The sequence below is a fragment of the Solanum tuberosum genome, unplaced genomic scaffold, assembly GCF_000226075.1.
Source record: "Solanum tuberosum cultivar DM 1-3 516 R44 unplaced genomic scaffold, SolTub_3.0 scf00684, whole genome shotgun sequence".
NCBI classification, from domain to species: domain Eukaryota; kingdom Viridiplantae; phylum Streptophyta; class Magnoliopsida; order Solanales; family Solanaceae; genus Solanum; species Solanum tuberosum.
Genome location: NW_006239598.1, coordinates 146,336 through 170,114, shown reverse-complemented (window position 1 = coordinate 170,114; position 23,779 = coordinate 146,336). Strand labels below are relative to the sequence as shown.

Sequence of the window (23,779 nt, the reverse complement as noted above, 5' to 3'; positions counted from 1 at the left end):
AACAAAGGGTAGTATAAACAAGTGCTTATTGTGCCTTATCAAAAAATCAAGGAATAAGCACTTGTTTATACTACCCTTTGTTGGCTATAAATAGAGGAGTTCTCTCACATTTTTAAACTGCAAATTTTCTATTTATAGCCAACAAAGGGTAGAACTCCTCTATTTTATGATTACTAGCTCTAGAATAATCAAGGAACACACATTTGAGAATACGAGGATCTGATATATTTCGTATGATAAATTTGTTAAAAAGGCATATTTAGGGGTGTTTATGGATAATGACGCAAGGAAAACTAGCTCCTATTGGCTAAAGAATGAATAATACGTCCTTAAATTGAATATCTTATACTTTGCATGCACATGTACCAAACAATAGAAAGTGATAATCGACTAATGTATGAAAAATCATTCAATATTAAGAATATCAAATAATAAGTATTATAATTGAAAATATGTTAAAGATAAAATTCATTAAAAAAAAACAATTTTACAATCTTTCAAGTTTTTAATATATGTGACATTATCAAATTTCTAATATGCAAATATTAAAAAAATTATCATTCATAATCTTAATGAGATTATGAATTACCGCGCTTTACCCGGCTGAAATATATACTTCACAAAAACACCCACACAACTATATAACACACCCATCTCTTTCAATCTCCAAACCAAAATCCAAGAAAATCATTACTCCTTACAAGTTGCAAGTATTTCAGCAACCCCATTTAACAAATTTTAAGAACAGATATCCCAGTAATTTTTTCCAGCCACAAGAAAAAAGAATATAATGGGTGAATGGTTATTAATGCCCTTTCAAATTTCTTGCAAAATTGAGCTATGGAGGCTCTCTAAAGAAAGTATTAGGCATAAAAATGGTTTCTTTAACCTTATAGAGGCTACAATAGAATTTACAGAGAAACAATGAGTGTTCAATCTGATTTTCAAGAAAAGGTATCTGCTTGTTTCAGACCTTGGCAACGTTCTTTCCAGTTTTGGGTTCGTGCAGTAGATATATATACTGGTTATAAGGTACCCTCTTCATTTTTTTTTCTCAAGTTTTGATTTTGTTAGTGGAACTGATTCATTTTTAATGTGATATCTATCAATCCCATTTTCCCCAAATTTTAGTAAACAGTGGCACTGAATTGAGTTCTATTTTCTCATTTCCATTTCCCATACCCCACTTTTTTAAAAAAAAAAATTAAAATTAAAATAATTTAACTTTTTTAGTATGTACATCTACATACCTCAACTTGTGTCCATTGTATCAGTTGAGCAATCAAAATTACAAAATTATCGTCTAGACACTTATAAAATTTTGTGGCATGTCGGTGTCGGATGTCGATGAGACACAGGAGACTGGGAGAGACGAGTTGGAGTGTTGAGTTGACCGTTGAAACCAAAGTTGAGGTGTCTAGATATGTTTATTTGTCAACTAAGGCCAAGTTTAAGTGCCTGTTTACGTATTATGCCTAATTTTTTTTATAATTTGAAGAATTTTAGGATAGATATACAAAATGATATTAAATTCTACAAATTAGATGGTCTAATTTCACAATTGTTACATCTATGATTAATGTAGAAGAGTGAATTTGGGAATGCACTATTCTGTTGTTTTGTTAAAATCTTTATTTTTTTTTGTTAATTTCTCTTTGTGATATGAACGAGGCGTTTGTTGGTTCATTTGGCTCATTGAAGTAAATTTTAGATTTTAATTGCACTTTGTTAGGTGTTTCAATTAAGAGTTGGCTTTGAAAAGAATGTGCAAAAACAAGAAGCAATGTGGGAGAGGCAGCATGAGGTTGCAGCTGAGAAGATATATAATATGTGCTCTGACCTTGGTGGGTTCTTCCTAAAGGTATAATCCATAACCAGCTTCCCATTTTTCGTTTCCTAATATAGAATTGATTCAATCTCAAACAACTATCGTTGTTTATTACAACAAGTGGAGTGTGGAGTGTGGAGAGGGTAGGATGTAGAAAGACCTTATCCCTTCCTTTTAGGTTTGTTTCCGATAGAGCCTCAACTCAAAGGAAGTAATCAAAAGGCGTAAAAGAAAGAGAAAGAATTCATGGTAGCAACAACCCAAACAAGCTGTTAAGTGTTAATGGTCCTTCGTTGTTTATTAACTCTACAAGGAAAAGATTCCTGCATTTAGTGTTATCTTTTATAATAAATTTGATTAAGTTTATGCGGTTATATTGGAATATGTGCACTAGTCTGTGTTGGCTGCAGCCTGTACTACTGTGCTCTATTTATCATAATGCTCATGAGATTGTTGTATTGCTTCCATAGTTTAACCTCAGGGATTTGGTCTAGTGGTAAGAGGTGTGGCGCACCCATGATGTGTGGTTTAGGCTCACGTCACGGGTTCCAACCCTGCCTCAAGCAAATTCCTGTTATGTAAATGGAAGGGGGTAGAGGGGCGGACTCATAATCCACTGAGTTTCGAACCATGGACCATTAGCTCATGGGAAGTTCTCTGTTATTAGAAAAAAGAATGATCAAGAGGGTTTAAGTTCTGGCTTCACAACTCATAATTCATCTTAAGATATGGTTTGAGAGTGAGATCTAATTATGTGGATGGTGATGGTGATGGTAATATTAATATTAATATTAGGTTGCTCAACTAATTGGGAAGCCAGACTTGGCCCCTGCTGCATGGGTGAGAAGGTTAGTTACTCTATGTGATCAAGCGCCTGCTACACCGTACAATGTGATCAGGGCTGTGCTGGAGAAGGAATTGGATCAGAATCTTGATGAATTGTTTGAAAGTTTCGATGTCGATCCTCTCGGTTCTGCTTCTATTGCACAGGTAACTGTTAAGGTTGATCTAAAGCATTACTAAAGCTCATTGTAGAGCGACAAAAATTTCTTCAAATGTTGACTAGAAACTTCATGTTGTTCAAACAGTTGTTAAAAATATCGACCTTGCAGATAGTAAATACATTTAGATTTGTTGAAGTGTGTGACTATCATATCTAAAAGTCTAAGTTATTACAGGGGTGACACATTTATTTATTTATTTTAGGTCTACAAAATTTTCACTCGAATTCGGACCAACTCTTTTTTCATGGGCTTTTACCTGGAAATTAATTTCCACTAATAGGTTGTGGAACATAATAGGCACGTAATAGACACAACAGCACCCTATTTCCAGCAATAATGGCAAAAACATTGCCACTTACATGTTAGGCAAGGGAAACTGCCTAAGATATACCGAACAAGTTTTTCAATCTTAGCTGTGGCTGATATATTATAATGTCTAACAATCTCTAGTACATTCTTAATTTTTATGGCTTATGTAGGGCCTTAGCCCTATCTCAACAACAACAGTAGCTTTTGTTGGCAATGAAGGATATATATTTCAAAAGATTTTTTTGTATATTTTACATGTGGCATTGTATGGAAATGGGCTCCTTGCATGAATCCTTTTTGTTAACTGCAAAATTTGTTCATAGCTAACATGCAAGTGATGACAAGTACAACCATGATCATGACTCATGATGATGAAGATGAGAAATATACCAATAAAAAAAATGAATAATGAGCCATTTTTAAATCTCTATATATATAACATGCCACAAAATATATGCTAGTACTTCTTTTCAATAAGTTCAACCGGTAGACTATACACTGATACTTTCTTTCTTTTCCTAACTTGCTAATTTCTTTAATCAAGTTTTGTTGTTCTTGCTCCTTCTAACAAGATGGAGGTTTGTTTAATCCTGAGGAAACTTTCAGCTGAAATAGTTTCTTAGGACATCGTCTAGCACTACTCAAGCTGTGTGTGTATCTGTTCATAAATGAATAAATATTCATTTTCTATTGTTCTCCTTACTTGTCAACAGCTTTAACCTTAAAACCAGTGTGATACATGGCTTTGAAGGCCAAATGATTTGGACCTGTAAGGCAGTTTAAAGTCAGATAAATGATTATTTCTAAATGTCATATCTTTGAGCTGTATTCTAGTTATACAGAGGAATTAATATTACTTTGATCCTAAGTGGTTCAACTTGTGTTTTCTCTACTTGGAATTAGGTTCATAGAGCGAGACTCAAAGGTGACAAAAAAGATGTTGTTGTCAAGGTAAGAGAAATTGACTCATAACTTGGCAGTTTTTTGTGATCATAAGGTTCTAAAATTGTTGTCTGCTCAAGGTGCAACACCCTGGGGTCCAAGAGCTGATGATGACCGATATCCACAACTTGCAAGCTTTTGCACTATACTTGCAGAAGATAGATATCAAATTCGATATATACTCTTTGACAAAGGAAATTGAGAAACAGGTGCATAAAATTTCTGTATATGCATTATTTGAGAAACAGGTGCATCATCTATTGTTTCTCTTTAGCCAGAAGAAGGTAAAACGTAATTTCATTAAATAACAGCACCAAGGAGGTGCATGTTACAAATATTTACATCAATATTCAGTTGTTCCTAGTTTCTATCTTGGGAATTAATAAATTGTATCAAGTGACTAGGAGGGACTTCTATTTTCCATAATTCTTTCCTGATGTGATCTTCATTACCTTTTCCAATAAGAGCTTGTTATTTTCTTTATCGTTTCTAGTGATAGCCTTAAAAGTTAAAACCTGCCTTAATGAGTAAGAATTTCTAATTTACAGCCATGTGTTTTCTGTGAACTTCTTTGACAACCAGATGTTCGTGACTCCATATTTAGCATTAATGATGTTTTCCCTAGAAACATATTAATCTAGAGCATACCTACTTTTCTCATGCACGGAACTAGTAGCCCGCATGCAGGTTTGGCCGAACCCAGTAGATTGTCTCAAATAGTGTATTTGTGTTAATAAATTCTTCGGGGTGGCCCAGTGGTTTGGGCTTGGGACTTCCATGTTGGAGGTCTCAAGTTCAAAACCCCTTGCCAGCGAAAGCAAGGGGTTTGCCTTCTGGGTCGAGCTCGTCGCACCGGGCTTGCCTAGTGCGGGTTACCTCTCCTATGTGGTTTGCGAGCTATTGCATAGGAGCGGAGGTTTTACCCTGTGCGCACCCAAAAGAGTAGCGGCTGCGGGTTTCCCTTGTCATAAAAAAAAAGAAGGTTACTGAAAACAAGGTTGTTGATGCCTTATCTAGGAAACCCAATGTTGAGGTATTGGCTTCCTTACTTATTCCCAATAATGCTTTATTCATGTAGGTTAAGAAAACATGGGTGTCTGATCCTGATTTAAAGGAGATAATTTCCAAGATGATTGCCAAGTTGCAGGTGAAACCTTTCAAGTCTTATACTTGGTATAGTGAGCAATTGAGATGGGAAATCAAACTTGTGGTGGGAAATGATCTTGCCTTCAGAAGAACTATTTTAGAGTTATGACACATTTACCTCAAGAAGGGCACTCAGGAATGAATGCCACTATTAGGAGAATACATCACTATTTCATTGGAAGGGCCTTATTCAAGACATTAGGGACTTCATTAGCAGATGTGATATCTGTCATAAGCATAAGCATGATGTTGATACTTCACCTGATTTATTATAATCATTACATGCCCCTGAGGGTGTTTGGACAAATATATGCCTTGATTTATTATTGAAGGACTTACAAAGTCAAATGGAAAGGAAGTTGTTTTGGTAGTAGTAGATGTACTTAGCAGGTTTTGTCACTTCATAAGCCTACAATATCCTTACCTTGCTCAGGCTATTGCTCAAAGCTTCCTTGATAATGTGTTGTTGCATGGAAGTAACTATGACAAGTGATAGAGATCCTGTTTTCATTAGTTTATTTTGGTAGAAATTATTTATTCTACAAGGGGTCTAACTAAAAAAATATACTGTTTACCATCCCCAAATTGATGGTCAAACAGAGGTGTTTAATAGAACATTGGGGACTTACTTTCGGTGTTTTTGATTTGATTGTCCTAAGGAGGGGTCTGCGTATTATAAGACTGCTTATCACACTACCATTAAGGGTACTTTTTACGAGATGCTCTATGGTCAAAATTCACTCTTACACCTTTCGTATTTGGTTGGTGAGTTCTTTGTTGACATGGTGGATAGGTCCTTGGTTGCTAGAGAGGCTATCAGACAGTTGATCACGTTTCATAAAGAGAGGGCATAACAACGAATGAGGGATCTAGCAAATAAACATAGATCATACAAGGCTTTCACTGTTAGAGAATGGGTATATCTGGAATTATAACCTTACGAACAAGTTTTCGTATCTATTAGGCCCTTTAATAAACTTGAAACCAAGTATTTTGGGCCTTACCCTATTAATGCTGAGATTGGTACTTTGGTCTATAGGCTATACATTCCATGTGTCTCAACTTAAGAGGTGTCATGAGTTACCATTGGTTATTACCCATCCTCTAGTGTTTAACTTATCCATTCCTTATTTTCATTCACTTGAGACTGTGTTGGAAAAAAGATTAGTGAAGAGGGGCAACAAAGTTGTTAGATAGGTCTTAATCAAATGGACAGGTATCCTTGAAGATCAAGCTACGTGAGAGTTCCTCACTGAGTTGTAACACAAGATTCTTTCTTTTAACCCTAGAGGTCAAGGATGCTCTACGTCAGGGGGATTGTTGCAAGTAAATGGAAATTAAATTAGCTAAATAATTGATTAGTTGAGGTGGCAAAAGTGGTTAAGAATATGTTCGTTTGTTTGGATTTAGTTGTTATAGTGAAGTTAGTTGCAACAATAGTCAGTTGATTCATTTTAGTCATTACATATATACAAGTTGTATGAGAATCCAAAATTCGTGCTTAATGAAATAACTCTTCTCTCTCTTTCTGAATACAATTCTCTTAGCTAATATTCTCAGATTTATTTTTCCGGCTTAGCATATTCATCTTGCTCCAGATTCTATTTCTTGGTTTGGTCAATTTCATAGTTTTGTGCAACATAGATTGAGAAGGATAGACATAGCCTCAAGACAAAAAGACGAGGATATTGAGTCCACATGCTCCGCCAAACCCTCAAACGCCCTCTCGAATCAAACAACGCCATTACAAAACTTAGGTTAAGAGGAAAATTCTCAAATTCACTTCAAAACTCCAAAAACTCCTTCAAAACAATTTTGGGTGAGTAGACCAGAATTACACCAAAACCATAGAATAGAGCAACCGCAGGACCATGATAGAAGCAACCCAACTCCCAAATCAAAAAGCTAACCTTATGCTCCACATCTAACACCTTATAATGATCAAGAGCATTTTTCGGTCCTTAGTCATCCTGAACATCACCTGCACCACCTCAATCTCCTCTTCAAACTGACATAACTTAACCTCCTGACAACAAGCTCCACAAGAACATCAAGGAATAATAACCATCAAAACAAGAAACTCAGTCCAAGGCAAGGCCCAAAGTTTACCTTTTGATCTCGAAGACCAACAAATCCAGCTGAAACACAACCTATTGAAGCTAACCATGCTAATCCAAAGGACACCCATCATGTGAACGACAAGTTTGCACAGAGCCCAACTCCAAGGAAGTACAACGAACTATTGAGAAATTGACACTACGAGTCCACAAGCTACTCTGCTACCGCGAATCTAAACCAACCACCCAGTCTGAGGGAAACCAAGTCGACATGCGGCGTATTAACACAGGCAACTGGTTGATAGTGGACCAAGGGTACCAAATCATAATAATGAACTACGCAAGCGACCAAGCATGATAAAGAAAACCACACATCTTGAACTATAACCAACTCATGGATTTCATGAATTTCCTTAACTCCATTTTGAAGATGAATCTTCTTAGCAAATTTCTATTTCCCAACAAAGCTAAGAACAGAAACCACTTTTGAATACCACCATTCAGACTCTAAATCATACACTAGCCGCGAGAGATATCAACACAACATTAAAGAACCAACATTACAGCTAATCCAGGCGCAACAAGGGATCACACCTCCAACTTCTATCTAGCCATAACCAAACCCCAAGACCATAAGAAGCAGACAAACCCAAAAGGAGCCGAGCAAGCAAAAACAAAACTCCACAATCGAGAAAAGACTAAGGAAAAGGGAGAAAGCAACCAAAAAAAAAACTACCAGACTAAAGGAGGCCAACTACCCAACACATAACTCCGAAAACTAGAAATCTCCCAACTACTACACAAAAGGAACGACACACAACTAAGCCAACTAGTCCCTACAACACACAAAACTCAAATCGGGCGAAGCTTGTCTAGCCACCTATCAAACAAGTATTGGCATCACAACTAAAACACACCACAAGGGTGGCAAAAAGGGAAACCAACAATCCCAAGACCCAGACTAAGCCCAACGCTCTGAATCAAGAGAAGAGGGAATAACAAGAAGCAAGCTAAATATCCAGAAAATACAATCCAAAATTACATGAAATATATGCTAGGCATTATCTAACATGTTATATCAAGAATGTATACGGAAGCCTACCTCAAAGCCAATCACGAGTGCTCCAAATCCACCACACACAAGCTATCCATTTCCAAAAGGCCTCCAAATAACCAAGCTATCAAATTATCAATCACAATGTAATCAAATACTTGGGGATGCCCTTGGGAGCCAAGAACAAAGAATTGGAAGTATGGAGTGAAGTCTTGGAGAGAAGTGAAAGGAAGCTGACAAGGTGGAAGAGTCAATATTTATCTCTGGGAGGTAGAGTGACTCTCATAAAATCAGTTCTGGATGCCCTCCCAACATATATGCTAAGTCTTTTTCCACTACCAAAAAGTATTGGAAAGAAACTCAACAAGTTGAGAAGGGTGTTCCTTTGGCAAGGGAACAAAGAGAAACAAGGATACAACCTGGTTAAATGGGAAGAGGTGATAATGAGCAAAGCACAAGGAGGTCTGGGCATTAAGAACTTAAGTATTCAGAACACTAGTTTGCTGCAAAAATGGTTGTGGAGATTCTGTTGCGAGGATACAGCATTATGGAGGAGGTTCATAGCTGAGAAATATGGCCTACAGAGTAATTGGATAACTGAAGAGGTGAATGGCACTTTTGGGTGCTCAGTATGGAAAACTATTAGGAGAATGTGGACTGACTTCAATGCGCAGGTGACTTTCAGAGTAGGGAATGGCCTGAAGATCAGTTTCTGGAATGAGATCTGGTTAGGCGATGTGAAAATGAGGATACTCTTTCCTGACTTGTACATTATTAGCCTACAACAGAATGACACTATAGCGCAGATGTGGAGTCCTCAAGGCTGGAACCTTATGTTTAGAAGGGCTCTAAATGATTGGGAGGTTGAAAGAGTAGCAGACTTACTTCAGGCTTTGAACCTGTTCCTTGGCATCAATGCAGAGTCCGACAAACCAGTTTGGAAATTGCATAGTAGGGGAGTTTTTACAGTAAAGTCTTGTTACTGGGAAAGAAACACCAACCACTCTTTGACAACATTTTGGCCCTGGAAATTAATATGGAAGATTAAGATCCCTCTAAAAGTTGCTTGCTTCACTTGGTTGGTAATTAGAAGAGCTTGTCTAACCCACGAAGTGCTACAAAGAAGAGGTATACAGATCTGCTCAAGGTGCTATATGTGTGAACAAGAGGCTGAAGTAAATGGCCATTTATTTTTGCATTGCAGGATGGCTACAGATCTGTGGAACATGTTCATTTGTATACTCGGGGTTAATTGGACAATGCCCAGAACCACTTTTGAGGTACTAACACACTGGCAAGGAATTGGGAAGAGAGGATCAAAGGAAGATTGGTGGAAAAATGTACCTGCTTGCATTTGGTGGACACTATGGAAAGAAAGAAATGGAAGGTGCTTCGAGGGGAGGTCAAGCAGCTCCCAGATGATCAAGATGAAATGCCTTAGTCTTTTGTTTTTTTGGTGTAAGCAAGATTTAGTGGGGGAAGTAGATAGTGTAGTGGAGTTTATAGGCCAATTGTAAATTTTTGAAAATTTGTTTTTGGATTTGAGAATGATGGCACCCCCTGGGGGTTTGTAAATCCCTCCTCATCAATTTCTTGATGAATTCTTTTGTGTGAATATAAAGTTACCTATTTCAAAAAAAAAAATTAAATAGTTACAAATATTAAATTTAGAACCAAGTTATTATCACTTCAAATCGTCATTGTGGAATTCAGAACTCATATAGTTGAAATCCTAGCTTCGACTGTGTCATTCATTGCCATTCAAATAATACATGTATTGTGAATTTCCATATTTCCCACCCATTATGTTGCTCTACTTTTGTCATAATTATTTTCTCCCCTCTATGAGATGAAATTTCTTATGCCGTCCACATCCACCCCATAAGAAGTTAAAACGTAATCATCAATAGTTGTTTCTCCACCTTGTGTAGGATGGGGAGAAAGGACATGGGTAGGTCTTCCTATACACTATCTATCAAGGTAAAAGATAGTGTTTCTTCCATGGAAGCATTCTTTTCCCAAATTTATAACTTATTGCTTGCCACACAGTAGCAGTTTTGCATTTTGCCTCCAGAGGCCAGCCAAATTAGGTGGAAGGAAATGTGGCTATGTTGCATTGCGGAATATTTTCTGACACCTGAAAATTTCCTACTTCATTCACTGGATATAAACATCATTTTTTTCTCTTCTAAGATAACTTTTGTATGAAAGATGGCTCTTCGTAGCCATTGTAGATTTCTGTTCATATAAATATTGAGGAAATACTTTGGTACAGTAATACCAAATGCTTCATGCAATGTAAGTCTGCTTTATAGGTAGTTTCAATTAGCTAGATGGTGCATTATGATCTGTATTGATGGTATGATCACGAATTACTTTGATGATATCTGTTGTTTGTCACAAATGTCCTTAAAGACAACTCGTCTCAGTTGTTTGCTCATGGCGTGAAATGCAACTTGGTATTTGCCTTGTCATCTCCTATTTCAGCTTAGATTAAGTACAACATTGATTTTGCTTATCCTCTTGCTTTAACAAACTGGTTTCACTTATTACATATTAGATCGGATATGAATTCAACTTTTTGAGAGAGGCTGATGCAATGAATAGAATTCGGCGTTTTCTCTACGAAAATAACAAAAAGTCCCCAGTTATGGTTCCACAGGTGATTCGAGATATTGTTACAAGGTGAGCTCTCTGTGGAATATTTGACTAGTTGATGTTTTCATATCTAAATATTGGTAGATTTGATCTTCAACGGACATTTGAGATGTCTTGCTGTAATGAGGTGGATCAAGAGATTGTTTGAAACTGATTATGCATTACTGTAACTGTTTTTCTTTGTAAGATGCTTCTCTGTTATTTGTTCAATAATCTTGCATGTCCTTTTGTTCTTATTGTCGCAACTCACAAGGTTCATATGTTAGCTCAAGCCACTGTAAAACTTCCGATGAGTGTGCTGTCTCACATCTTGTTTGCTTTCATCATTCCAACAACATATAGATGTTCGCTAGGTTCATTAACTTTTCGATTAGTTTGTTTCTACTCTCTGTTGGATATATGAACTTTACAGCTTGAGCGTAACTTTCTTTTTAGATTACCTTAATAATCCGTTCTTTCCTTAATATTTTTAAAAGGAGGGTCCTAGTGATGGAATATATTGATGGAACCCCAATTCTGAAGCTGGGAGATGAAATGGCAAAGAGAGGAATCAGTCCAGATGGTAAAATTGCAGCAGTAGCAAGGCAGTAAGAACCTATATTTCTCAGAGTGAATTTGGCTTCTAAATTAGTTTAGGTTACTGTCTCTGGCATATTTGTTATCTCTGCTAAATTAAACTGATAACATTGGCTATAGCTGATGCAATATTTAACTTATGAATGCAATTTAAGAAAATAAAGATATGCGTTGAGTGAAACTAACACAATATTCCATATAGAACCCGAAAACCTTGTTAAACACTTCAAACACCAGATTAATTCAGGAAATCTGGCCTAAATTTTAGTTAAAACCCCACAATCTCATGTATAGAAATGAATTACCTTGTGAAAATCAGGAGTTGTTCAAAAAACAAAGGAGAAGATATTCCTCTCTCAGTAATCTGAAAATGATCATCAAAGCACACTGAAGAATCCCTTTAGGGTGGCTACGAATCTGTATATTTGGGATCATTATAAAAGTATCAAGATTGTCCCGAAAAAATCTAGGTGGGACATTCTGCCTAGGATTGACACAGATTTGTGCTAGGTTGGCAGCACACTTTCTTCATTTTGTGGCAGAGTGGCACCAAGTTCAGCATTATTTTTTCTGCGTCGCGGTAGTGCAGATTTGCGCCAAGCTCCATACCTAGGCTCTAACTTTGGCTCCAGATCATCTTCCAACTTGGTCACAAGCACATTAAAATGTCTATAAGGCATCTCCAAGATTTTTTAGCTCATTTTCCACGCGCTCTTACGTTGGAGTGCTCTCTCAAATACTATCATAAAATTAACCCAAAAAAACTGGTTTCCAAATTATTCTTAAGTTAGGATAAATTATGATAATCGCAGGCCTTGTTCTTGGTGATTACGTCACAGTTGTCACTTATCTCATGAAAGATTCCATTTTACACCTCTACTGACTTGTTTGAGATGAGATTCTTTGACATCTCCCTTCTACACCAGAAGAAGTTTTGACGATGGCTCACCACATACCTTTAGAAGATCATAAAGTATATTATCAAATGCTACATTGCTTGAGATGTTGGTTGTATTAAAATGTTCCAGCACACAAACTTGCTTGACCTTTCGAAGTTCTCAGCTTTTGGCCATGTTAACCGAAAGAGTTAGTTTGGTCCTTGTGGGGTCAAACCCAATGGATGAAAATTCCATGTGCCAATTTACTTGGCTAGGAATTGACAAGATTCAAAATGAATTAATGTGAAGATTTGGTAGGAAGATATATCTTTTTTGGTACAAAATGAAAGGTCAAGACTCAAGATAGTAACTTTGTAGGTGAAATTTAGGTAAACCATAAAATGGTTTCACATATTAAACCTTGACATTTTGACACATAGTGATGTCATGGATGACATCAATAGGAAGAATTCATTCCTATAAATAGGTAACTCTTAATTCATTTATAAGACACCTCTAACTTGTCTTCTCATCTTCTAAGGCATTTGATTTTCTTTCTCTCTTTTAGTATTTCACTTGTATTCTTTTGGAGTGAAATAAATATTGGTGTCGTTGTTCTCTGGTGGACGTAGGATCATTCTGATCCGAACCACGTTAAATATTGTTTTTCTTCCTTGTTCTTTATTTTCACGTTTCCGCTAACAATTGGTATCATAGCCAAGGTTCTATCTGAGTATGCTCTGTGGTTGCAGCACAGTCTGAACTTCCACATTGAAAAAGAATTACTTTGGTTTTCTGTATTTCCAAATACTTCGTAGTAGAAGAGGAAGAACAAGTAACGATGAGTTCCTTGAAGTTTGAAATTGATAGATTTAGTGGGCGCAACAACTTCAATATCTGGAAGATCCAGATGATGGTGTTACTGTAGAGGAAAGGTTCAATCCATGCTATTGACGGAAAGTACCCCGATAACACATCGGATTCCGACAAGAAGAAGATTGAAGGAGATGCATTGAGTGTAATCCAACTGTCCCTTGCACCTAACGTGCTTTGTGAAGTGAGTACAAGTACCCAGTGTTATCAAAGGCACGCTTAAGCCCTGAAGTGAGGCTCAAAATGTGTTGAGCGCTTCGCCTCGCTTTATGTGCACTTCAGTGTAGTCATCAAGGCTCTAAGACAAACTTTTCCTTGCCAATGAGCCTCTTATGAAGAATTCACACTAAACAATTGATATTTCACTTTATAATTAAAAAATACAATTTCATTGGTCATATATTTGTCATTCATGTTTATAATTATTAGTCTTGGACTAATCATATATATTTGTTTTTTTTTCTCCCTTTGCGCCTTTTTTCATTAAAGCCCACACTTTATTTGCGCTTTGCGCTTAAAGCCCCCCACTGACCTTAGAGCTTTTTTGTGCTTTTCACCTTTGATAACACTGCAAGTACCGAGGAGACGGGCAAACAATTATGGGAAAGGCTTGAAGGGCTTTACCCGGACCGGTCGGTGACAACAAGGATGTTGTTACAACAACATCATCACACATTTAAGATGGAGTCAAGTATTTTGTTGCAGGACCATCTAGATGCGTTCAATAAATTTGTGATGGACTTACAGACTACTAGAATTAAAAAGGATGAGGAGATGCTTACATGTGCTTTGCTATTTTCATTGACTTCAAAGCAAGGAACCTATCACTTTTGAGCAAGTGCGGCAAGTACTAAACTCTTGTGATGTGCGGAGGCATTTGAAAGAGACAAAGGTGACGAAGCTAGTGGGCTCTTTGTGAGAGGCCGTCCTAGCCATCAGGGAAGGAGCAAATCAAAGTATAGTTCAAAGTCTCGTATGAACAAGAAAAATGCCGAGTGTTGGGGTTGTCACAAAAAGGGGCACTTTGAACGAGATTGCCCTATGTCAAATTTCATACAATTCATCGTTACTTGTTCTTCTTCTACTACAAAGTATTTGGAAATACATAAAATCAAAGTAATTCTTTTCTGATGTGTGGAAGTTCATATACCATTTGTTAACGGAAACGTGAAAATAAAGAACAAGGAAGAATATATTTAATGTGGTTTGGAATAGAATGATCCTATGTCCACCAGAGAGCAACTGGACTAATATTTATTTCACTCCAAAAGAATACAAGTGAAATATCACAAGAGAGAAAGAAGATCAAATGCCTTAGAAGATAAGAAGGCAAGTCAGAGTTGTCTTACAAATGAATTAAGAGCTACCTATTTATAGGAATGAATTCTTTTTATTGATGTCATCCATGACATCACTATGTGTCAAAATGTCAAGGTTTAATATGTGAAACCATTTTATGGTTTACCTAAATTTCACCTACAAAGTTACTATCTTGACCTTTTATTTTGTACTAATAAAGTATTATCTTCCTACCAAATCTTCACATTAATTCATCTTGAATCTTATCAATTTCTAGCCAATTAAATTGACACATGGAATTTTCTTCCATTGGGTTTGACCCCACAAGGACCAACCAACTCTTTCAAAAAGGTTCTTGAGAGATTCAATATGCATATGAGTAAGCCTGTAAGTACAACATTTGCTTCTCATTTCAAGCTTTCAGAGTTACAAATGCCTCGGTCTATGGATGAGATGGAGCATATGTCAAAGGTTCCTTATGCTAGCACAGTTGGCAGCATTATGTATGCTATGGTGTGCACACATCCAGATATTGCTCAATCAGTAAGTTTGGTAAGCAGGTGCATGACAAATCCAGGCAAAAAGCATTGGGAAGCTGTCAAGTGGATATTGAGATATCTCAAAGGAGCCTCTGATGTCGTCCTAACCTTTCGGAAAAGTGAAGGTATTTCAGTTCTCGGTTATGTAGATTCTGACAATGCAGGGGATCTTGATAGAAGGAGGTCCACAACTGGATACATCTTTACTTTCGTTGGTAGTGTCGTTAGTTGGAAATCGGCTTTACAGTCGATTGTCAGTTTGTCTACAACAGAGGCAGAATATATGGCAGCAACAGAGGCAGTGAAAGAAGCTATCTGGTTGAAAGGTTTTATGGCAGAATTGAGTTTGGTTTAGCTGGAATCAACTATAAGATGTGATAGTCAAAGTGTTATTCATTTGATTAAAAATCAAAGATTTCATGAGCGCACCAAACAAATTGATGTCAGATTCCATTTCATTCGTGATGTCGTTGAACAAGGAACTATCAAGGTTGAGAAGGTTATCACAGACTATAACGCTTCAGACATGTTAACCAAGATAGTCCCGCTTTCCAAGTTTGCACACTGTAAGGACTTGGCGGGAATATGCATCAACTGATGCAACCCTGGGAGAACAACTACTAGATTGAGCTAGTGTCTATACAAAGGTTTGATTCTTCTTGTTTCTTACAACGGTATGTCCCAGTAAACTTAGAAGTTTTGACCGGAATTGTTCATACGCATGCTTGGAACGCAAACCAAACTGGAGATTGAAAGAGTTGGTTTGGTCCTTGTGGGGTCAAACCCAATGGATATGAAAATTCCATGTGCCAATTTACTTGGCTAGGAATTTACAAGATTCAAGATGAATTAATGTGAAGATTTGGTAGGAAGATAATTCTTTATTGGTACAAAATAAAAGGTCAAGACTCAAGATAGTAACTTTGTAGGTGAAATTTAGGTAAACCATAAAATGGTTTCACATATTAAACCTTGACATTTTGACACATAGTGATGTCATGGATGACATCAATAGGAAGAATTCATTCCTATAAATAGGTAGCTCGTAATTCATTTGTAAGACACCTCTGTCTTGCCTTCTCATCTTCTAAGGCATTTAGTATTCTTTCTCTCTTATAGTATTTCACTTGTATTCTTTTGGAGTGAAATATATATTGATGTAGTTGTTCTCTGGTGGACGTAGGATAATATTGTTGCTCTTCCGTGTTCTTTATTTTCACGTTTCCGCTAACATTAACTGTTGCAATTTCTCAGGAAAGGAGCTCCCTTATTGTTCAGTAATACTTCATAATGCAGAACTCTGTTATTCCTTTTCAAAGAATTTAGGAATTGAGAAGTCCTTTTTCTCTTAATATGACTCTTTCAATTAAGTTATTTCTACACATATTCTCTATCCCCGTACTGTTATTTACTATTTATAAAGTTAGTAGTTTCCAATTGTTTGTAGTATCATTTCAACCTCATTCTGTTTCAGCATGAGAATATCGTAAACTGGGGTACTATTCTCTTATTTGTTACTTCTACATGCAGGAACATTCTTAAAAGTTTGTCCCTAGCTTATGGACAAATGATACTCAGGAGTGGTTTCTTTCATGCAGATCCTCATCCAGGGAATATTCTAATCTGCAAAGGTTCTGAGGCAAGTACGCATCTTTTCGTTTTCTTCTTTCAATCAGGTTCTCAGTTATCATATATAATTGTTCTTGTTCAGAGTTCTGACAAGGATCATGACATTCTTTTCTTATTAAGGTTGCATTGCTGGACTATGGACAAGTTAAGGATCTTCCCGAAAATCTCAGGCTTGGATATGCTAATCTTATTCTTGCTATTGCTGATGGCGATGCTCTAGGGCCAGAGAAAGTTTTAAGTGAGAAATTCTCCGATTAATCTCTTGTTATAAATTCAAGAATATTTTTCTTCCTGACGAAGCAAAATGATGCAAAATACTAATGGAAGAACTCAAAAGCTTCAAATAACAAATGTTCTTCCAACAAAGAAAACAATCATGATAAACAGCAAAGGAAATAGTAGTAATTTATGTTCTAGTTATTCAAGTGTGAAGAATGGAAAATGGAGTCGACTTCATGGAGCAAACTAACTACTCTTGGCACTGATAACAAAGATGGAAATGATTTTTGTTTTTACTCTAGTACAAAATTAAAGTTGTTGCCATAATTATATTCTTTTAGTACTGATATGTTTCCAGTCTTTGAACTTCTCACTTTGAATTAAAGGGAGCTTGGCATAGACACCCTAAGCAAATGTGAGGATGAGCAGAAAGAAATGCTTAAATTGGCACGAGGGATGTTTGACACAAAATTACCACCTGGTGTAAAGATGCTGCAACCTTTCTCAGAAGAATCTTCAGTCAAAAAAATTGCAGTTGAGGTACACGGTACCTCCTCTCTCAACTTATGGTATTTTACCAATTCCCAATGTTAAATCATTTTTAGCAAGGGTTGCATTTACCATTCAAGAATCTAATGATCTTTTCCACATGATACTACCTTCCACATTAAGGTCCATCAGTTTGATTAGTGATGGATATTGAAGACAAGAGTTGACACAGCTATATTTTGATAACCCTGACTAAAGAATTTGAACTTGTATCAGTCGTCGGGTCTTTGTTGATGCTTTGTTAATAAGGAACTAGAGAATTAGTGAAGAGAGTATAGAGAAGAGTTTATCTTTTCTGAAGGTGATCATAATTTTGGGACAATGCAAAAGGAGTTCTTTTCCATTTAAAGTTAATAACTTGCTTAGGATGGCATTGAGAGGATGAATTGATTTCGAGAAGTAAATCTTAGCACTTAGCAGGACAATATTCATTGCTGAACTCTATGTTTTGACATAATTACCTGAAATTCCTCTTTATTTAGAGCTTCGGCTCAAAAGCGTGAACGCCGCAGAAAAAGATAACGTGGGGTGAAACAACCTCTGATGGGAAGTTATAACAGATTCTTTGCATTTTGTTATAAGGACATGTAAATTGAAAAAATGAGCTGTTTGGTTCAAGTGTTGGTTGGAGTATATTGTAATCAATAGAGATAGAAGGCCACATAGTTCGTGGTCATTCAAATAAACTTAGCAGACTGTTGATCTATTGCCTCAATAGACAGATCTGTGTCTCTGGGCTATGTTGCTTGGACACTTCAAAAATGGCACCAGGTGCATGTTGGATCTTCCAACAATAGTCTATTTTTAGAGGATCCGACACGGGTGTAGCAACATTTTTGAAAAGTCCGAACAACAGAGTCCCTATGTCTTTCAACCATCTAAATCAATATACTAACTACTTTCACATTTTGCACCTGCGCTTAAAATGCAACTACACAAATCATTATTCTAGACGAATTCTTATAAGCTTCTAGAACAAATTCTGCGGAAAGGCAACTAAAATATAGAAGTTGAAGCAATGGCCTATTGACAAATACTTATAGCTACCATGATTAAGCTTCAAAGGAAAACATACAACAAATACTAAGTACTCAAAAGACATTGTTGCACATGTTTACACTTTGATTGCTATACATACACTAGACATGCTACTAATCTAGTATTCCATAATCTTTATGATAATGGAGAAATGTTTAGCTAAGAATCATGAAAGAGAAAGACCTTTTGACATCGGTCAGCAAAGGCTGAGTAACTTTTTATTGTTTCCATTAGAATTGTTGTCTCTTCAATGATTGTGGTGCTCTATAAAGAAGAAAAGAGGAAGGCCATATCATGTCGAAATTGGAAGTCTTTCACTTGAGATGCAAATGCAATTATATCCAACCGTCATGAGAATGACTCTGGATCATTCTGAATTTCAGTCTCTTAAATTTTTTGAAAATCTTGCTCAATTAGGTCCCATAAAATCTGGATTTTAGCTTCTGTGACTTAAAAGTGGTCTGTTTTGTTCTCTTGCATTATACTCCACAAATGATAAGGTGGATCTCATACCTTCTTAAGTTCTTTGTGTCTCTTAGTACAGTGAGTGACGCCTTGTATCACCGGCCTTTCTTATTTACTGATTAATTTTGTTAAATGTACTTGGTAAATATGAGTACCAAAGTCAAAATGTGAACACAATTCTATTTGATGTTAGGCTTTTCCAGAAGAACTTTTCTCTATTCTTCGAACTCTGCAAATACTGAGAGGGCTTAGTGTTGGTTTGGGAATAAGTCATTCATGTGCTGAACAGTGGAGACCTATTGCTGAGGAAGCTTTGTACAATGCTGGCAGATTGACAGGTTAGTCCTTAATACGACAACACATTTTTTTGTCCGATTAAATAAGTCAATCTATCGGTAAGCAAGAACATATCGACTTCATTTTCGTGCCACATTATTGTTATTTAATCATTTCTTCTGCTGCTGTCTGGAAAAGGAGTATGTAGTGAAACAGATGAGTATTCGAGTGCTAAAATCACTACGGGTCGGTTACTAGTGCAATCTTGTTTGATGATTCATTAGCATCTATACAGCTCTAACAATGAGCCATAGCCATTATACATCTTATTCATTTCCGGGTTAAAGATCTAACGGCGATGTGCAATTTTTACTTTTTTGTTTCAGATATAGATATGAAGCGATCACGTAGACATAGAACTAGAAGAAAGTCCGGAAAATAACAGCTAGCTAGTCAAGAGGAGCAAAGTATGAACGAAATTGGAGATAGTCATGTTGCTAATTTTTTGGAGAAAGCTTTTCACTCAGTGGTTTGCATTTGTAGCAAAGCTTTTCAAGGACAAGTGCAATTGATACCACAAAAACACTACATTCTTTGTATTGTTTTCTCTTCCTGTGGCCTTAGAACAATTTCTGTACAACATGGCCTGTAATCAATTGATAATTGGCAAAACAGGTAAAAAGAGATGCATTTTGATCATGTCATTACTTGGCCAAACACATACACAACCCCTCAAACTTGTCCTCATTTTTCATTTTGGCACTCTAATTTAGCCTTGTTTCATTTTAACCCTTAAATTCCATTTTTTCTATACCATTTAAACACTAATACTAATTTTTATGAATTTTTTTTTATTTATGTTCTTCAATTGCTAATTTTTTAATTTAAAAAAAATAGACCTGTGTCTGTTAATTTTCGTAAAAAATTAAACATTCGCGAACGAACATTAATTTTTTCAAACAATAATATTATTTTTTGAGATTTCTCTATATTTTTGCATGAAAGTAAATTGACGAAAGTTCTTTGATTTTCTTTCTTAAACATTCAATTAAATTAAATAACACTAGTTATTTATTATTTCTTATCATCTAGGCTAACTAAATTTAACGCAAATACTCACCTTTTATTTTTAATATAAATCAATAAGAATAAAAAAATTCATCTTCAATACGAGTAAAAAAGACTCTTGTTCATTGCTAATAACACTACTAAAAACTGTTAAAACTCGATTGACTTTAATTTGTTGGATTGTTGGTGATTTTTAAGAAAGAAAACCAACACAATTTTGTCGGTTATTTTTCACATAAAAATACATAAAACTCTTAAAAAGAAATTATTATTTTTTAAAACAAATTATTTTTTGTTAATTTTTTTTTTTATAACTAAAATTAACTGACACATGTCGATTTAAAATAAGAAGTTGCAATTGAAGAATATATATAAAAACGGAAAAGGGCCAAAAATACCCCTATACTATTCGAAAAGGTTTAAAAATACCCCTTATCCACCTATTGGGTTAAAAATACCCCTCAGTCAACATTTTTGATCCAATATTACCCTTTAAACTAACAACCTTATATTTTTTAATTATTATATTTAATAATTATTACGTGGTGTCTTTCTATTGGATAAAGTTAAATTCCAATCTACCAAATTTTCTCCTACCCACCTGACCCATATTGACATTTCTTGACCCAAACCCAATTAAAAAATCCATCACAAATAAAAAGATATCATCTCTTCTCCTTCTAAACCAATTAACATGAATTTCACAGATTAACAAACACCAACAACGGAATGTATGTTCATGAAACAAAAAAGATTAAATTTTGAAAAATCACATTAACAATCTAAATCCATAAACTACAGAATCAGTTAAACAGCAGCTCACGATGAAGGATTCAGTCAAGTTTTTGGGTTTCGGCGACAAAGAAGATGCTCAGATTTAAGCTTATTTAGAGCAGAAATTAACGATGACCCATGTAAATAAATTCATCGATAACAAACAATTAACATGAATTTCATCAGATTAACAAACACCAACAACGAAATGTATGTTCATGAAACAAAAAAGATTAAATCTTTAAACAACCACATTGACAAACCTAATCGATAAACCATAGAATCAAGAAAAGAGAAGCTTATGATGAAGAATTAAGAGATAAAGGAAAAGTTGCCACATAGAAATTAGGTTCAGGGGAGGAGATTCTATTTTATTTTATTTTAGATGGATCTTTTAATTGGGTTTGGGTCAAGGAATGTCAATATGGGTCAAGTGGGTAGGAGAAAGTTTGGTGGATTGAAAATTAACTTTATCCAATAGAAAGACGTCATGTAATAATTATTAAATATATTAATTAAAAAATAGAGGACTGTTAGTTTAAAGGGTAATATTGGACCAAAAAGATTAACTGAGGGGTATTTTTAACCCAATAGGTGGATGTAACAACCTTATATTTTTTAATTATTATATTTAATAATTATTACGTGGTGTCTTTCTATTGGATAAAGTTAAATTCCAATCTACCAAATTTTCTCCTACCCACCTGACCCATATTGACATTTCTTGACCCAAACCCAATTAAAAAATCCATCACAAATAAAAAAGATATCATCTCTTCTCCTTCTAAACCAATTAACATGAATTTCACAGATTAACAAACACCAACAACGGAATGTATGTTCATGAAACAAAAAAGATTAAATCTTTAAACAACCACATTGACAAACCTAATCGATAAACCATAGAATCAAGAAAAGAGAAGCTTACGATGAAGAATTAAGAGATAAAGGAAAAGTTGCCACATAGAAATTAGGTTCAGGGGAGAAGAGATTCAATTTTTTTTTAAATTTTAGATGGATCTTTTAATTGGGTTTGGGTCAAGGAATGTCAATATGGGTCAAGTGGGTAGGAGAAAGTTTGGTGGATTGAAAATTAACTTTATCCAATAGAAAGACGTCATGTAATAATTATTAAATATATTAATTAAAAAATAGAGGACTGTTAGTTTAAAGGGTAATATTGGACCAAAAAGATTAACTGAGGGGTATTTTTAACCCAATAGGTGGATGAGGGGTATTTTTAAACCTTTTCGAATAGTACAGGGGTATTTTTGGCCCTTTTCCGATATAAAAATAAAGAAATCATAAAAATAGTATTTCGTGTTAAAAAGGTACATAAAAAATGGAGTTTAAGGGTTAAAATGGAACAAGACTAAGTTGGAGTGCTAAAATGAAAAATGAGGGCAAGTTAGAGGGGTTGTATATGTGTTTGGCCTTTCTTTTTCTTACTATAAGGTTCTTTTTTTTAATGGTGGTGTTGAAACCAACTTATAAACTCTTTTCGGCCAATCAGACTGAAAGTGACATAATCGTATTTGATTGGTTGGAACACATTACTTGTACACGCGGTGTATTTCTATTAGTTTGATTTGACTACGCATGCTATATTATTTTGACATGTGACATGATTTTGTTGTCTTCTTCATTTAACTTGGCATGACACGCCCATTTGACATGTAGCACTGAATTGGTCATCTAAAATAAGATGATAATTTAGGCTTAGCAAAGTGGTTTCATCATTTGTAATTGAAATTAATGAACTAATTCAACAAAAAAAATGGATTTTAATTAAATTCGTATTTGTTGAACTTATTACTTATATAATTGATTAATTTATATTGTTAATCCACAATGTTTATTTTTTTTAAAATTTTTTTTGAATTTAATATATTAATTTATATATATATAAAAATTAAAAATAACGAGGGTAGAAAAGATTTTGCATAAAAAAGGGGGAGAGTAATTATTTTTCAAGTTGAGGAGAATATTAAATTTTTAAATCAAAGTTTGTGGTGTAAATAAATTTCACCCTACCTTATATATTATCTTACAGGAGTCATTACTAATCTTACTTATATGAATTAATTGTAATTATTTTTTAAATGATTTAATAGCATAAACAGTTGTTTACACAAGTTCAAGTTGTATGCAAATTATATCCGATGACAATATTTAAACCAAAGCTAAACACCTCAATTATACATTAGAAATTCAGCAAACAAAGATTACATCTTAAGACATAAATAACAATAAACAAAATAATCTTCTAATTGATGTTTCACAATAAATAATTTGAGACGAATAAAATATTAAATTATCCTTATTAATTATGTTTTAAAAAACTAAATTGAGTACTAATATTTTATATAGTTACTATGATAAAGATAATATTAATAGTAAATGAAAAATTTCTCATCCTTTAATATATTAAATATATATATAATATTTTATTTTATTTTATTTTTTTAAATTTATGTCATATTATGGAATTTGAGAGGTTATTGAAAATTTTATATGATTTTTAAAATATTTTAAATTGTTAGCTATTGTGATTTGTAGTACTTTTTTTTAACATAATTTTGAAAATAATATTTATTA

General features: G+C 34.9%; 1 protein-coding gene across 1 annotated transcript; it reads left to right on the top strand.

The window, feature by feature from the left end:
- Window positions 1-628: 628 nt before the first annotated feature.
- Window positions 629-20,043, top strand: LOC102599807 (uncharacterized protein slr0889-like). The gene is given in 13 exon segments (XM_015305082.1): window positions 629-1,032; window positions 1,733-1,861; window positions 2,624-2,818; window positions 4,045-4,092; window positions 4,164-4,292; window positions 10,901-11,025; window positions 11,475-11,585; window positions 16,694-16,802; window positions 16,913-17,006; window positions 17,009-17,030; window positions 17,398-17,551; window positions 19,257-19,401; window positions 19,726-20,043. Coding segments are annotated over 13 exon segments (1,425 nt in total). The 5' UTR covers window positions 629-924; the 3' UTR covers window positions 19,782-20,043.
- Window positions 20,044-23,779: the final 3,736 nt, after the last annotated feature.